The sequence below is a fragment of the Chiloscyllium plagiosum genome, unplaced genomic scaffold (genome assembly GCF_037043375.1).
Source record: "Chiloscyllium plagiosum isolate Xiang-an unplaced genomic scaffold, Cpla_swu_hap1 HiC_scaffold_4, whole genome shotgun sequence".
Classification (NCBI taxonomy): Eukaryota; Metazoa; Chordata; class Chondrichthyes; order Orectolobiformes; family Hemiscylliidae; genus Chiloscyllium; species Chiloscyllium plagiosum.
The window spans coordinates 139,842,348-139,859,506 of NW_028270142.1; the positions used below are offsets into that span (position 1 = coordinate 139,842,348).

The 17,159-nt window shown below is 40.3% G+C and overlaps 1 protein-coding gene across 3 annotated transcripts in view; it reads left to right on the forward strand.

Moving 5' to 3' along the window:
• The window catches only part of stk3 (serine/threonine kinase 3 (STE20 homolog, yeast)), a 449,830-nt gene that overhangs the window by 115,598 nt on the left and 317,073 nt on the right, over positions 1 to 17,159 (forward strand). For all 3 annotated transcript variants that reach the window (XR_006311343.2, XM_043687660.2, XM_043687663.2), the window contains exon 4: positions 4,838 to 4,952. Coding sequence is in view for 2 of the 3 variants with exons in the window: in XM_043687660.2 (XP_043543595.2) it covers positions 4,838 to 4,952 (115 nt within the window). In the remaining variant the exon portion in view is untranslated. The remainder of the gene's footprint in view (positions 1 to 4,837; positions 4,953 to 17,159) is intronic.

Sequence of the window (17,159 nt, forward strand, 5' to 3'; positions counted from 1 at the left end):
CAGGAAATTATGGATAATATATTGGCATGGACAGAGGATTGGATAACTAACAGAAAGCAAGTAGTGGGGATAAATAGGAGTTTTTCTAGTTGGCGATCAGTAGTTAGTGGTGGACCTCAGGGATCAGTGTTGGGACCGCAATTGTTTACAATTTGCATAGATGATTTGGAGTTGGGGACGAATTATAGCGTTTCAAAGTTTACAGATGACACTAAGATGAATGGTAGAGTGAAGTGTGCAGAGGAATATAGATATGTTAAGTGAGTTGACAAGGGTCTGGCAGATGGAATATCAGTATATATGAGGTCATCCATTTTGGTAGCAATATCAGCAAAATGGATTATTATTTAAAGAGTGAAAATTTGCAGCATGCTGTTGTGCAAAGGGGTCTGGGCGTCCTTGTGCATGAATCACAAAAAGCTGGTTTGCAGGCAAAGAAGGCAAATGGAATATTGTCCTTCATTGCCAGAGGGGTGGAACTTAAAAACAGTGAGGTTTTGCTGCAGCTGTAAGGGGTGCTGGTGAGGCCACACCTGGAATACTATGTACAATTTTGGTCTTCTTACTTGAGAAATGATGTACTAGCACTGGAGGGGGTGCAGAGAAGGTCCACTAGCTTGATTCCGGAGTTGAGAGGGTTGGCTTATGAGGAGAGACTAAGTAGATTGGGATTAAACTCATTGGAATTTAGAAGAATAAGGGGGTTCTTATAGAAACATATAAAATTACGAAGGGAATAGATAAGATAGATGTAGAGAACATGTTTCCACTGGTGGGTGAAACTCGAACTAGGGGACACAGCTTCAAAATGGTGAAGGAACTTCTTCACCCAAAGGATTGTGAATCAGTGGAATTCCATGCTCAGTGAAACAGTTGATGTTGTCTTGTTGAATGTTTTTAAGGCAAAGAAAGATCTTTAAACAGTAAAAGAATTAAGGGTTATGGTGAGTGGATGGATAAGTAGAGCTGAGTCCTCAAAATGGTCAGCCATGATCTTATTGAACGGCAGAGCAGGCATGAAGGGGCAGATGGTCAACTCCTGCTCCTATTTATTATGTTCTTGTACTCAGTTTAATAGAACATATTTAATCTTATAATCTGATGATCTTATGTTTTTGAAAAGGGAAAATATCATGTTGTCCGGCATTAATATTCTCCTCAATAATTGTAAATTAAGTGTTAAGAAGTGCCATATCATAGGCTGCTTTGTCCCACCTACAAGAGTCCATAGTCTCTCAAATTAATTTCTTCATTGTTCAATCTATTTAAAATGTAGCCATAAATAAGGGCTTTCTGAACTTGTATTATACTTAATGGCAAATGTTTCTAAAGATCAATGTGCAAAGATGCATATGTTTTATTTCAGTAGGAAAGCAAAGCTAGTTGTAAATGCTGCATTACTCATATTTTCTTTCTCTATTGGTTTGTATAACATTAGCTCAGTGATTTCTAACATATGTGATTGAGGGTTTGACAAGTTGAACATTTAAGTCCATGTATTTTGTTTTTTCAATCATTTTGTCTCATTCTGAAATGTAATATTTCACACAATCAAATTCTTAGGTAGTGATATTATTCAGCCATCTGTCTGTCAGGATTATCCAAAGACATACAATTTAAACCACCTGAAGGTATTTTCTTAAAATTTTGATTAAGTAATGGATGCAGGTGCATCCGCCTCTACTGGAAGTCAGCCAGTAGTCCCACTGGGATACCATGGTAAAGGATCTTTGGGACTGACCCCATTGAAATGCTTTTCTGCACAGTGTGGTTTGTCCTTTTTAAAAAAAAACATATGCGTCCCATTTATTTAAAAATATGCAACCTGGTTCAGTTCTGCCCATTGAAATGGATGTCCTTTGAGTCTGGAATTTATTTTTTGAAAAGCTAGTCCTAATTCCTCTGTGGTTACAGACTGGTAGCTTGCTTTGCAAGCCCAATGTTAGCACTAACATTAAATCTACATTTTGTGTATTTGTGGCACTCACAATTATACTTACACAATAGATGGGTTCATTTATGTCAAGTTGCATATAGTGATTGTCTTGCAATGTGTTTTTGAACTTCAGTAAGTTAACCTGGATACATGCCCATCCTGCAATACTGCATTCAAAATAAATTAGGTTTAAAATCAATTTAAGATGTATGAGAAGCTATATGTTTATCAATTATATGTTAATAACTGAATGATTGATTGGTTGTAATAAATTAGACTTTGTTCTATACAAAGTAAATTTTAAGGTTACTTCTTCTAATTGCACCACACCTGAATTATTCTGGTGGCATTAAACAGTATAGGACAGTTGTCATTGTATAGGCAGAAGTGAGGACTGCAGGTGCTGGAAACCAGAGTTTAGATTAGAATGGTACTAGAAAAGCGCAGCAGGTCAGGCAGCATCCGAGGAGCAGGAAAATCGATGTTTTGGGCAAAAGGTCCTTCATCAGGAATGGGGGCAGGGAGCCTCCAGGGTGGAGGGAGAGTTGTCATTGTATGTGTTATGATAATTCAACCTCCATGCCCACATTTTTGGTCTGAACCCTATTTTCACATAACTGAGAATTCTTCCAGTACTGTGGCTGATGCGACTGTCAACCATATTCCATTTCCTATATCTGCTTTCACTCGTCGCCTTCCTGAACTGCACTAGATCTCTCCCGTTTGTCACCTTGCTCTCTGCCAGCCACCACATTCAGTGCACCGTGCTTCACCATTTCTGCCTCCTCCAGACAGAAGCCACTGCCAAATACATATTCTCAACCCTTTTGGTATTCCAAAGGAGTGATCCCTCCAGAAAACACTGATAATTTTCTCAGCAACCTGAACATAACCTCCAGTTGGAGGCTGAAGGGTGACGTTATAGAGTTTGTAAAATTGTGAGGTGCATTGGTAGAATAAATAGACAAGGTCTTTTCCCTGAGGTCGAGGAGTCCAGAACTAGAGGGCATGGGTTTAGGGTGAGAAGGAAAAGATTTAAAATGGACGTAAGGAGCAACTTTTTCACGCAGTGATGGTAAATGTATGAAATGAGCTTCCAGAGGAAGTGGTGGAGGTTGGTACAATTACAACATTTAAAAGGCTTCTGGATGAACATATGAATAGGAAGGGTTTAGAGGATTTGGGCCAAATGCTGGCAAATGGTACTAGATTAATTAAGGATTGCTGGTCAGCCTGGACAAGTTGGACCGAAAGGTCTGTTTACGTGTTGTAAATCTCTATGACTGTATAATTCTCGTGACACCTTCCCATGCAAATGCAGGAAATGCTACATTTTCCTTTCTGCATCCTTTGTTCACAACTTTCATACCCTTAGCACAGTTCCCAAGTGAAACAATGATTTTCTGTAGTTCTTCAGTGTACTGCATTTGCTGCACCCAGAGATTGAAGACACACTGAGTGGCAGCTTTGCCCATCTCTTCAATTCACTTTGCAAGGGTGACTGTGAGCTCTCAGACACCTAAGATTTTAACTCTCCACTTCACTGTCACCTCAACCTTCTACTGTGTTCATTCGTAGGCACTTTACAGTTCTGTAGACTTAACATTAAGGTTGACAACTTTGGATTATAATGTCGGCTGCTTTTTATTTTTTTGCTGACAACCGTTTTCCATGTACAGTTCTTCTGGATGTATCTTTTGTTTCCTTTGTATTACCATCTTCCATATTCCCGGCACCATTATCTCTTTTGACATTTTTATAAACATTTCCCTTTGCTCTTCTCCTCTCCTCCCTTTTCTACCTTTTGTGCTTGCATTAAATGTACTACATTTCTACCCATTCTGGTCCTATCGATGGGTCATCACAACCCAAAATGTTAAATTTCTTTCTCTCTGCACAAATGCTGCCAGATCTGCTGGGCATTTCCAGCAATCTGTTTTTATTTCAGACTACCAGCATCTGGAGTCTTTTGCTTTTGTATGGATGTTATCTGGACATGGTTGCCAGCACGATGGCTCAGTGGTTAGTACTGCTGCCTCACAGTGCCAGGTACCCAGGTTCAATTCCAGTATTGGGAAACTGTCTGTGTAGAGGGTTAGATTCTCTACAGTGTGGAAACAGGCCCTTCGGCCCAACAAGTCCACACCGACCCTCTGAAGAGTAGCCCACTCAGACCCATTTCCCTCTGACTAATGCACCTAACACTATGGGCAATTTACTATGGCCAATTCACCTGACCTGCATGTCTTTGGACTGTGGGAGGAAACAAGAGCACCCAGAGGAAACTCATGCAGACACTGGGAGAATGTGCAAACTCCACACAGACAGTCGTCCGAGGCTGGAATCAAGCCTGGGTCCTGTCGCTGTGAGGCAACAGTGCTAACCACTGGGCCACCGTGCCGCCTGGTGCATTCTCCCCGTGTCTGCATGGGTTTTCTCTTGGTGCTCCGGTTTCCTCCCACAATCCAAACATGTGCAGGTTAGGCGAAATGGCCATGCTAAATTGTCCATAGTGTTCAGGGCTGTGTGGGTTAGGTGCATCAGTCAGGGGTAAATATAGAGTAATACGGTAGGGGAATGGGTCTGTGTGGGTTACTTTCAGAGGGTGGGTGTAGACTCGTTCGGCCAAATGGCCTGTTTCCACACTGTCGGGATTCTATGAATGTTCTGTGTGGACAATTGAATACCATTGTGTCAAACTTGTTTGTATTTGTTTTCTACTGTAGCTGGATAAAGTGGATATCTGATAGGTCATTAGCATTGTGGAGGGGGAGGGATGAGACTATGGCTGGCTGCCCCAGCTATCTATGACCTCTGTCTAAGGGAACTGAGGAACATTTGTGTGAAAGATGAGGAGAGTTATGAATTTTAACTCTGATTTTGTGCTTTTTTTTCCCCCAGTGCTTATGTAGTGAATTACTATGGCAGCTATTTTAAAAATACAGACCTCTGGATAGTTATGGAATATTGTGGAGCTGGGTCTGTGTCTGATATTATTCGACTACGAAACAAAACTGTAAGTGAACTAAATGTATTAATTTGGCTGAATTCAGTGTTTTGTTTTCTTTGCAGTGCATTGTATAAAGGTGTGACTTTATTGAATGATAAATATAAGAAATCTTTCTTTAACCCCTGTCTTACAAAATGTATTTTCACATTTAAGTCTTATTAAGTTATGCATTCTGAAATGGAAGAATGTGGTTGCTAACTGGATTCGTGCTGGATGATTGCTGTTTTATTCTAATCAGTCAAGATTTATAGTAGATATGTGATCAAGATGGCTTAAAAAAATCAAGATCTTTTTCATGAAAGCTTATTGGAAGCAGGAGAAATATTTAATAGTACAATGCCCTCTTCTGAGTTATATTTGACATTACATACTAGTTACGAATTGCAAACATTTGCAGAGGTTTTGCTCATAAATCAAGACTTGTTTATACCATTCTGAAATTTTGTGAAGATATTCTTGTTGCTTCCAACTTTAATTGTGTTTTGTTTCTGACTGCAAATTTTGTTTCTGAAGGCAAATAACTTTTTAAAATGTGTAAGTGCTGAAAACTGTTCAGGGATTACTGATGACAGCTTCAGGAAGCCAAGTTAATATCATTCAGCGCCTTTAATTTTAGTTAATACGCAATAATGTTGCCTGCAGCTTGATTAGTAACACACTTGCCTCTGATTCAGATTTTTGTAGGTGCAAGTCCCTTTCTAGAAAATTGAAATCAAAACTTTGGATTTGCTGCAGAAGTGTTGCACTGTCAGAAGTACCATATTTTGGATGGGACTTTAAACAGAGGCTGTTTTTACTCTTTAGTGAATGTAAAACATCTCATTGCGCCATTTTGAAGCATATGACCTGGCCAAAGTTTGCACTAAAACAATGCCATTAAAGTAGTTTTATGGTTAACATGCTGTTTGCAGGAGCTTTCTTTGTGGAAACTGGGTGTTGTGTTTGATAGGCTCACAACAGAGACTACACTTCAAAAAAAAAGTGGTCATTTAGCTCAGTTAGCTGGATGACTGGTTAGTGGTGCAGAGTGATGCCAACAGCGTGGGTTCAATACCACACTGACTAAGGTTACCATGAAGGACTCTCCTTCTCAACCTCTACACTTGCCTGACCTATGGTGACCCTCAGGTGAAACCACCACCAGTTAAATCTTTGTAATGGGGAGCAGCCATATAGTCTGTAAGACTGGCAACTTGGCCTTACTGTACATGTCAAAAGTACTTTGTTTGTAAGGTGCTTCTGAACTTCTTGAGATAGTGAAAAGCACATCTTTCTCATTGCACAAGGCTGAAGAGAAAAGAACAATCTGGCATCATTCCTTGTGCAATTTGGGACATTTTGCCATTGTTTTTTGCTTCCCTTCCTTGTGTCCCCTGTGTGCCCAGCAACTCTTCCAAGCTAGCATCGTCAATGATGTTTTGCTGAAAATCTTGAAATTCTTACTTGTGGGTGACTTTGGCAGATGAACATATTGTGCTGAGACAATAGTGCACAAGCATGTTTGTATGATTTTACACTGGGTGAATTTCCAGACTGAATTAGAAAGCTGCTTGAATGAATTATCCTTTCTCCAGTTGATGAAGGCAACTCGTTCTTCAGTGGTCAGAGGTCCTCTGAGACAAAAGAGATCTTGCAGAATCTTGACATGAGAATTCTGGAGGCATCCCAAAATAATCTTTGTGCATGAATACAATTTGTATTTATATGTCTGCTTCAATTATAAAATATTCCAGAATGGTTCATTAACACTATCAGATACAATTTGAAACCAAACCATGTAAGTTTCAACTGTGGCTCAGTGAGTCACACTCTTACTCTGAAGTTGAAGTTGTATGTTAAAATGCCTTCAAAACTTATATTAGGGAAATTGCTGTACCGTCAAAGATGCTCGCTTTCAGGTGAGCCATTAGGCCATTATTCTTTCTTACTATTCTTTTCTTATTTTCCAGCATTTGGGACATTGCCTTGTATGTCTTGGCATCCCAAGTGTATATCTAAATACTTTTTAAATGTCATGGGAATTTCTGCCTCTACCACCCTTATAGGCAGAGTTCCAGATTCCCATCACTCTCTGGGTGAAAAACAAATTTTCTCATATCCCCTAACGTCGTACCCCTTACGTTAAAGAAATGCTCCTGGTCGTTATCTCCTCTCCATTAATGGGAAAGCTTCTTCCTGTCTATGCCTCTCATTATTTCATAGACCGCAATCATATTCCCCCTTAGTCTTCTCTGCTCCAAGGGAAATAACTTATTCTATCCAGTCTCCATGATTAAAACTCTCCAGCCCGGTACTTTGCACAAATTACACAGTGCATTTGAGGTACATCCCAACTTAAAGGACAACTAAAATTAAAATTCAATATTCTGTTGTCATATTTCCTTAATTTTGCATGTTCAATGTTAGCTTTATGCTTTTTATTCACATCTCCGCCTTCTTACTGTTCTTTTGTCTTGAAGCTCAAACATGATCAGTTTCTGTATCATCACTCTGAGAGTTGTGTTATTTTCAACCTGATGGTTACATTTTAAAAAAAATCACATCTGGAATTTATTGTGTGTGCTTGCAACAATTTTTCTGATCTTTGTAATTTAGTTTGCTTTCACTGAAATAGTTTTTTTGTGCCTTACAAAAAGCGAGAACTTTTTAAATAACTGAATAATGGTGAATTTCTGTGCTTTCAATATATAACGCACTGACTAGAGTTCAACATAAATGCTATCATCGTCCACAATGCCAAAATTTAAAAATGTTTTAATAGTATCCCAGGCTTTACTTGAATGGTGAGTAAAGCCGTATACCCCCAACACCAAATGTGCAAACATATAAGTAGGTAAACCCATTGAACAAGAAAGGAATACATCAGTGAGCAAAACAAGAGATTTCCCAGGTGGGTGAACAAAGGATTGATTACCCCAATTCCTTTTTAAAAAATGTTATTTGCTATTGCTGTAGATTTTGAGTGATCTGTTTTCCACTATTTGTACTGTTACAATTTTTTTTGTCTCCCTTTAAAGGATTGACTTTGCTAAGTGAAACACAGAGCATGCAGCATGTTAATCCCCAGTTTGAGGGAAACTTTGTCTGCTGAGTTGCTGAGCCTGACCTCCTGCCTCATGGGTTATTGGCACAGTTCCCTGCAAATGACTAAACAGCAATCCCAGTGTAGCCAAGCAGAGTCTGATTCAGGAAAGGCAGAGACTGAGACAGATACTGAATCTGTGGAGAGGGTTGATGCAGAGTGTGTTTCATCTGTTTAACTATCATTCCATTGATGTTCATCATACACACACCCACGATCAAATATGCGTATGCTCTCTCTCTCTCTCTGTCTCTGTCTCTCTGTGCGGGACTCTTTCAATTTGGGAACTATTGCTGACAAAGTTTATATGGTTAAAAAAGGGTATTATTCTTGCTTACACGTTAGCAGACCTTTGATTTTTCTTGAGCATCCCTGTTACAGCATAAACAGTAACACATTAAAAATGTGCAGTAAAGTAGAATCATAGAAAATAGGAACATGGGTAGGCCATTTGGCCCCTTGAACCTACCCTACCATTCAGTACGATCATGACTATTCCCATTTTCTCCCCACACCTGTTGATCCCTGTGACCATAAGACTTGTATCTAATTCCTTCTTGAAAACATTCAATGTTTTGGCCTCAACCGCTTTCTGTGGCAGCGAATTCCAGAAGCTCACCAACAGTGTTCTTTCTAGTTTCTTTTCTACATGGACCTCTAAGCATAGTTTAGAAGGAACATTGCTCACCAATCTCTGGGTGAAGAAATTTCTCTTCATCTCAGTCCAAAATGGCCTACTACACATCCTGAGACTGTGATTTCTGGTTCTGGACTCACTGGTCATTGAGAACATTCTTTCTGTGCTTAGTCTGGGTAGAATTTAATGGATTTCTGTGAAATTTCACCTCATTCTTCTAAATTTCAGTGAGTATACTCCTAACCGATCCAGTAAGTCAGTCTTGTCATCCCATGAATCAATCTGGCAAACCTTTGTTTACTCCTTCCATAGCCACACACACATTTTAAAAATAGCTTAGTTTATACAGTGTACCAGAGAGAAACCTAGGAAATACACTGTGGAATAATAAGCTTCACAACCATCAGCTAATTCGTACATACAAATTGATGACAAGTTTCCTAATTTCTCTCTTCACAACTATATGAATGAAAACTGCAATGTAAATTATGGCTTGCTTATGCTATTTTGATAAATATAGTCTCACGTAATCCTGAACTGAAACAATTTGAATAGGGTTTCAGCAACCATATGGAAGAGGGTGGAATCTACAAATTTTTAAATTTCCACTGTGTGTGTAACATTTAATGCTTTTCTGATTGTAAATTACCCAAACATCCTGAAATGATATTGCAAAAATTTTCAGAATCCTATCTACCGAATTATCTATTCACTTAAACGAACAGCAGGATTCAGCAAAAGGAATTTATAAATTGATTTTCTCAGAGTTCACTGTTCATGAATAATTTACAGCGTGTGTGAGACTTGGTGCAAACTTTAATGAAAAATGGACAACTTCAAAACTTTTTTTATAATTTTGTAGAATAACATGTTTTGAATTTCTGCAGTTTAAAGCAGTATTTCTCAAATTTATTTTATTACCTTCATAACTGCTACAATGTAAACCATTGTTTTACAACATGTAAGGCTTCCACCAATGGGACAGTATATGCTGATTGGTTATGCACACTACATAATTGACATCCAGAAAAGCACTGATATTTTAACATGCATGAATGACTGGACACTTAGGGGCTACTAAAGACCTACTATGTGTAGGACCTTGGTGAGACCACACCTTGAGTATAGTGTGGATTTGGCCACCATATCTGGTGAAGATGTTCTAGCTATGGAAGAAATACAACAAAGGCTTATCAGATTGATTTCTCAGATGACAGGACTGATGTTTGAAAAAAGTGTAGATTAGTGCAGATTCGCTGCAGTTTAGAAGATTGAGGGGGGATCTCCTAGAAATCTATAAACTATTGAAAGCAGTTGGGTTGTCAGAATGATTTCTTTCTGACGAAACTTTTGTGTATGTTGGTTAAAGTTTTTTTTTAACATTTGATGCTTATATCTAAAAATATTAGATAACGTATTGATGGGTGCCCTTAAACAAATTTTATACCTTCTTTGCTTTGTGTATGTTTCCTGTAATGAATGTGTCCAGATTGAGGGATGCTGATTGTTGACACCAAAGGAGACACACATCGATGAACGGCTTATGCCCGAAACGTTGATTCTCCTGTTTCTCGGATGCTGCCTGACCTGCTGTGTTTTTCCAGCGCCACACTTTTCAATGAGACACCCAAAGTGTTTGTCCTTATTTTCTCAGCATTTTAACTTTGTGACAATCTCTTGTCTTTTCCATGTAACCCTTCACATTGAATGATTTTGTTTTAAATAGAAACAATGCTTGATTATATTTAAATAATCATCCATTTGAATCTGTCTCAATCTGCACTTCCAGGCAGGACTAAGTACCTAAGTACTTCACTGTATTTAAAAAGATAGTAGCTAAATTTGCAAAACTTCAAAACAAATTTTCAATCCATTTATAAGTTTTTCCCTATCCATTCTGTCAAGACCCCTCATGATTTTGAAAGGTTGTGTCATATCCCCTTCCCCTTCCCAAGGAAAACCGGTCCTGCTTCAACAATCTTTACTCATACCTGAATTTTCTCATCCTTGGAACTTCTCATCAGCCTCTTTTACACTCTCTCCGATGTATTCGCATTCTTCCTGTTGTTTAGCACCTGTTTCTCCTGAATTTCCCTGAGCCTTTGTTGCAGTGCAGCCACAGTGATGATGACCCCTGCCACAGCTGAATCCATTGGCCATGGGTCGAATGAACTAGTGTAGGGAGCATTAGGTTCATTGTAATGTGAGTAGTCAGCATTCGCATCATTCTCAAATTATAACATAGTCTACCATGCATTAGGACTTGGAAGGTCCCAAACTGGTCTTGGAATGAGTCTACGTGGACATTTTGACATAGTAGACCTGTTCTGATGTGTATAGCATAAGCATTGTGCATAAATAAGGTAGGGGATTATAAATGTAGTAGGATTACTGAAGCCTTGCAATTCTGCACCTGACACCACCCGTGAAAGGCAGCATCGTGGATAAGAAGATGTTAAAAATACTCATAGTTCAGGTGAGAAGAACTCAAGTCAGTGCTCTTGTACATCCTATGAGACCTTGAATTGCCTTTGCAAATTGTGGCCTCCAGGTGACACTTTTAAGGTTGTTCCTGATTATTTCTGTTTCACAGCGATTGAAATGACATGGTCACAATTATCTGTGGCCAGGTCACGTAATCCACATTGTTGGTCACGGAATTTGGTTCACAAGCATGATTATGAATTACAGATGTCTTCAACCTGTACTGTATAAGTGCCTGATGAATGCAATTGCAAATTAAAAGCGCTTGCGCAGCTCACAGGTCAAGCTGATATGCTCCGTCAGAGAAAAAAAAACCTACTCTGCATACTCTGGTTGCAGCCATGTCCATAGTATATTTGCAATTTGAATGAGGGTGGATGGCATTACAATGGCAAGGTAGGTCGCAATGGCAGAGTGAGTTCATGGCTCATCCTAGTAATCTAGGCAAACCCCCACACCCCAAATTTTCATATTCCTTGTTTCCTGTTTTCACTGTTAACCCCATCAGTTTCAACATGTTCCCATCTAACTCTTTCATTTGTGCCTTCATCACCCAATATCCTCTAAGCCCTGGTCCTCCATGTCAACCATCATGCTGCACTGTCCTCGCTGCTCCATTTAAGTCTAGCAGTGAGCATCGATGACTCCCCACAATAACTAATGTCCTACAATGCACTATCATCTCCCACCTTTATGTTGTTGCCTTGCTTCACAATTATTGTCTACTTTGTATCCCAGTATGCAACCTCATCCCCATAATTGACTTCTATAACTTTCTTACCACATCAGGAGCTTCTGATAACTCACTTTGACTTGTAGTGAGTGTATCCCCAGGACTGACCATTGCCAATTCTCTGACCGACTTAGGAGGACTTCCCTTACTTATGAGTGACTAGACCCCTGACTGATCTCTGTACAGCTTCCCCACTGACCTAATGTAAATCCCCAGGCTGGGTGCATTCGCCATGCTGATTTGACTTTGGCCTACCCCCCAAACTGCAGTGATATGGAACCTCTGGGCCCTGACTGCATCAAGCGGTTGACTGATTGCATCTAAGTCTCTGGACTGAGATTGAAAGTTACCCTTGACTAGCTATGCCAGGACTCAATAGACAATAGAAAGTAGACAATAGGTGGAGGAGTAGGCCATTTAGCCCTTTGAGCCAGCACCACCATTCATTATGATCATGGCTGATCATCTCCAATCAGTATCCTGTTCCTGCCTTATCCCCATAACCCTTGATTCCACTATCTTTAGGAACTCTATCCATCTCTTTCTTGAAAGTATCCAGAGACTTGGTCTCCACTGCCTTCTGGGGAAGACCATTCCATATATCCACCACTCTCCAGTTGAAGAAGTTTCTCCTCAACTCTGTTCTAAATGGCCTACCCCTTATTTTTAAACTGTGTCCTCTAGTTCTGGACTCACCCATCAGCGGAAACATGCTTCCTGCCTCCAGAGTGTCCAATCCTTTAATAATCTTACGTGTCTCAATTAGATCCCCTCTCAACCTTCTAAACTCAAGTGTATACAAACCCAGTCGTTCCAATCTTTCAACATATGATAGTCCTGCCATTCCGGGAATTGACCTCGTGAACCTATGCTGCACTTTCTCAATAGCCAGAATGTCCTTCCTCAAATTTGGAGACCAAAACTGCACACAATACTCCAGGTACAGCTGCAAAAGGATCTTAACGCTCTATTACTCAATTCCTCTTGTTATGAAGGCCAGCATGCCATTAGCTTTCTTCATTGCCTGCTGTACCTGCATGCTTGCTTTCATTGACTGATGTACAGGAACACCTAGATCTCCCTTTACTTAACTTTACTCCTTTTAGATAGTAATCTGCCTTCCTGGTCTTGCCACCAAAGTGGATAACCACACATTTATCCACATTAACCTGCATCTGCCATGCATCCGTCCACTCACCTAGCCTGTTCAAGTCACCTTGTATTCTCATAACATCCTCCTCACATTTCACCCTGCCACCCAGTTTTGTGTTACTTTTAATGCCTTCATCTATATCATTAATATATATTGTAAACAGCTGTGGTCCCAGCACCGAAACTTGTGGTACCCACCTGCCATTCCGAAAGGGACCCGTTTATCACTACTCTTTGCTTCCTGTCAGTCAGCCAATTTTCAATCCAAGTCAGTATTTTGCCCCCAATAGCATGTGCCCTAATTTTGCTCACTAATCTTCAATGTGGGACTTTATCAAAGGCTTTCTGGAAGTCCAGATACACTACATCCACTGGCTCTCCCTTGTCCATCTTCATAGTTACATCCTCAAAAGATTCCAGAAGATTAGTCAAGCACGATTTTCCCGACGTAAATCCATGCTGACTCTGACCTATCCTGTTACTGCTATCTAAATGAGTCTAAATTCCATCTTTCATAATTGACACCAGCATCTTTCCCACCACTGACATCAGGCTAACCGATCCATAATTCTCTGTTTTCTCTCTCCCTCCCTTCTTGAAAAGTGGGACAATATTAGCCACCCTCCAATCTGCAGGAACTGATCTTGAATCAATAGAACATTGGAAAATCGTTACAAATGTGTCCACTATTTCTAGAGCCACTTCCTTAAGTACCATGGGATGCAGGTACCAGGGACTTATCAGCCTTCAGACCTAATAGTCTATCCAACACCATTTCCTGCCTAATATCCTTGAATTATGACATTCCCCCTTGACTTAATCAAAGACTGCTCCCCTTAGACTTTGAGACATGGCCCTTTTGGCTGAAGCATATGCAGCTTTTTTGCCAAATAAGCTGCTGGTGCATACTGTAGGTATGACATTGATGGAGCACAGTGCCATACAATGACATGTCTGACTCCATAACTGATCACTGGTGACAACTATGACAAGCTGCCTGACTTTATGTTCATATTAAATGGCAACGCACTCCATAAGTACTGTCAGCCTTTAACTGTTATTTAACTTAATATTTGGATAATTATTCTGAGTGGATCAGTGATGTGATGAGGATAGCAGATGTCCAAATTTCAACCTCTGTGCACTGGGGTGCAGGATATTGCTGCCCATGGAGCATAGCCTAGCAAGTTGATGATTGCTGTCTCGGATGGAGGCCCAGAGGAACGAGCAGCAAGCTGGAGCCACTAACTACCCACTCTGACTTTCATGTCAGGATCTGTCACTGTCTAGTTTCTATCTTCCATGTGGGAGAACAGGTAATTGCATAAACATGATTCATAGTGGTACAGCATGAAATTGACCTTTCGGTCCAACTAGTCCATGCCGAACGTGAGCGGTAATGTGTTATTAGTAGGATATAAATGTCATTTTGAAAATAATCTATTCACAGGATGTGGGCTTGGTCAGCATTTATTGCCCACCCTAGTTGTCCTTGAGAAGGTGGTGGTGCGCTGCATTGTTGAACTAATAGTCCATTTAATGTTGGTATACCCACGTTGCTGTTAGTGATATTGACCCAGTAGAAGAATTAATGATATATTTCCAAGTCAGGTTGGTGCATAACTTGAAGGGAATTTGAAGGTGGTGGTGTACCCATGTATCTGCTGCTCTTGTTCTTGTAGATGGTAGAAGTCATAGGTTTGGAAGGTACTGTATAAGGAGCCTTGCTGAATTTCTGCATTGTAGCTTGTGGATAGTACATACTGCTGTTACTGAACATCAGTGGTGAAGGAACTGAATTTTTTTTGGATGAATTGTCAATCAAGCAAACTGCTTTGTCCTGTATGGTGTCAAGTTTCTTCAGTGGCCTAATCCAGGCAGCTGTGAAGTATTCAGAAAAATACTGTAGTACCATCTTAATGTTCAATGAAGTCATGGCTGATTTGATAATCCTCAACTATGCTTTCCCTGTAAACTTTGATTCCCTTATTTATTAAAATATCTGTCTGTCACAGCCTTGAGTATACTTAATGACCTAATATCTATAGACTGCTGCTCTAAAGATTCCATAAATTCATCACCCTGTAAGAGGCGGAATTGCTCCTCTTAGCAGCTTTAAATAGGTGAACCCTTATTCTGAGATCATGCTCTTTAGTCCTGGACTGTCCCACAAAGGGAAACAACATTTATGCATCTACCCTGTCAAGTCCCTTAAGAATCTTGTATGCATCCATAAGGTTGCCTCCCATTCTTTTAGATTCTATTGAGTACAGGTCCAGCATACTCAACCTCCCTTCTAAGACAATCTATTCACACCTAGAATCAGCTTTGTGAGTCCTCCCTGCCATGTCTCCAGTGCAAGTATACTGCTGACAGTATTACATGATCTGATGAGTGCCTTGTATAGTTATTGCAGGATATTCCTATTTTTATACTCTAGTCCCTTTGAAATAAAGGTAATATTCCATTTTCCCAGTTGATTGCTGAACTTGTATGATAGTTATTTTTGTGATTTTTGCACAAGGACTCCTGGAGCCCTCTGTAGTAACTCTCTTCAGTCTTTCTGCATCTAAATAATATTTAGCACCTCCATTCCTCTTGCCATAGTGACAAAGCTCAGATTTTTCCTCCTTATATTCCATCTACCAGGTTTTAACCCATTCATTTAACCTGTCTATATCACTGTGCAGGTGCTTTGTGCAGCTCAGGAGGTTATAATTAGTAGGCTGCTCTGGGAAGATTGCTCAGCTAAACTCAATGTGGCTAAATATGGCTTGGCACTTCTAATTGGTCTTGCACTGCTGTCTTAAAGCCTATTAGAAAATCCTGCTCATTATTCTGAATCGTTTTCAGAAAAATAATTGTCTTATTTAACACTGGAAAGTACCTCATTAAATCATGGGTTCCCTTCCAAAATTAAGTCTACAATCTAACCCCTTGTAGGCCCACCTACAATCCATTAAGCCACTCGTTTCAAACCAGTCAAAATGGGGAAAAGAAAATCTGTGGGTGCTGGAAATCTGAAATAAAATGAGAGATTGCTGGAATAATCCAGCAGGTCTGGCAGCATCTGTGGAAAGAGAAACAGAATTAACTTTTCAGATCCAGAGACCCTTCTTCGGAACTGAATGTAATTGGGAAAAGGTTGATATATATATGCTTTTGGTGGGCGGGGTAAGAGCGACAATGAGAGTTAACAATAGGTAGAGATACAACCCAGAGAAAGAGAGAAAACAGTTGGGTAGACAAAGATATGTGTAGAGGTCAGCCTGGGAGAATGAATAGCTGATAATGGGAAGCATTAATTGCTGAAAATAGGTTGTTTGTGGTAGCAGCCCATATGATGACAAGCTGAAAATGTGTTGCTGGAAAAGCGCAGCAGGTCAGGCAGCATCCAAGGAACAGGAGAATCGACGTTTCGGGCATAAGCCCTTCCTCAGGAAGGGCTTATGCCCGAAATGTCGATTCTCCTGTTCCTTTGATGCTGCCTGACCTGCTGCGCTTTTCCAGCAACACATTTTCAGTTCTGATCTCCAGCATCTGCAGTCCTCACTTTCTCCTCATATGATGACAAGGCCTGGTGTGTAGGTTTGGGGCACGTACATGGGAGAAGGTGCTCAAGCCCCAAAATTGTTGACTCAATATTGAGTCCAGAAGGTTGCATAATTCCCAAACAAAACATGATGTGCTGTTCTAGCTTGCACTGAGCTTCACTGGAGCACTTTAGCAAGCAGGAGACAGAGATTTTTGCCAAAGAACATGGTCTTGTGTTGAACTAGCTAAGGTCATTTCTGCGGACGGAATGTAGATTTTCTGCAAAGTGGTAGCCCAGTCTGGGCTACATCTTCCCAGTGTCGAAAAGTGTGGTACTGGAAAAGCACAGCCAGTCAGGCAGCATCTGAGGAGCAGGAGAGTCAACGTATCGAGCATCTCCAGCATCTGCAGTCCTCACTTCCATCTACATCTCCCCAGTGTAGAGTTGACCACATTATGAGCAGCAAGAACAGTAGACTAGATTGAGCGAAGTGCACGTACATTGCTGCTTCACTTGGAAGGAGTTCCTGGGGCCTTGGCTAGTGAGGACGGAGGAAGTACATTGGCAGATGTTACACCCTGTGCAATTGC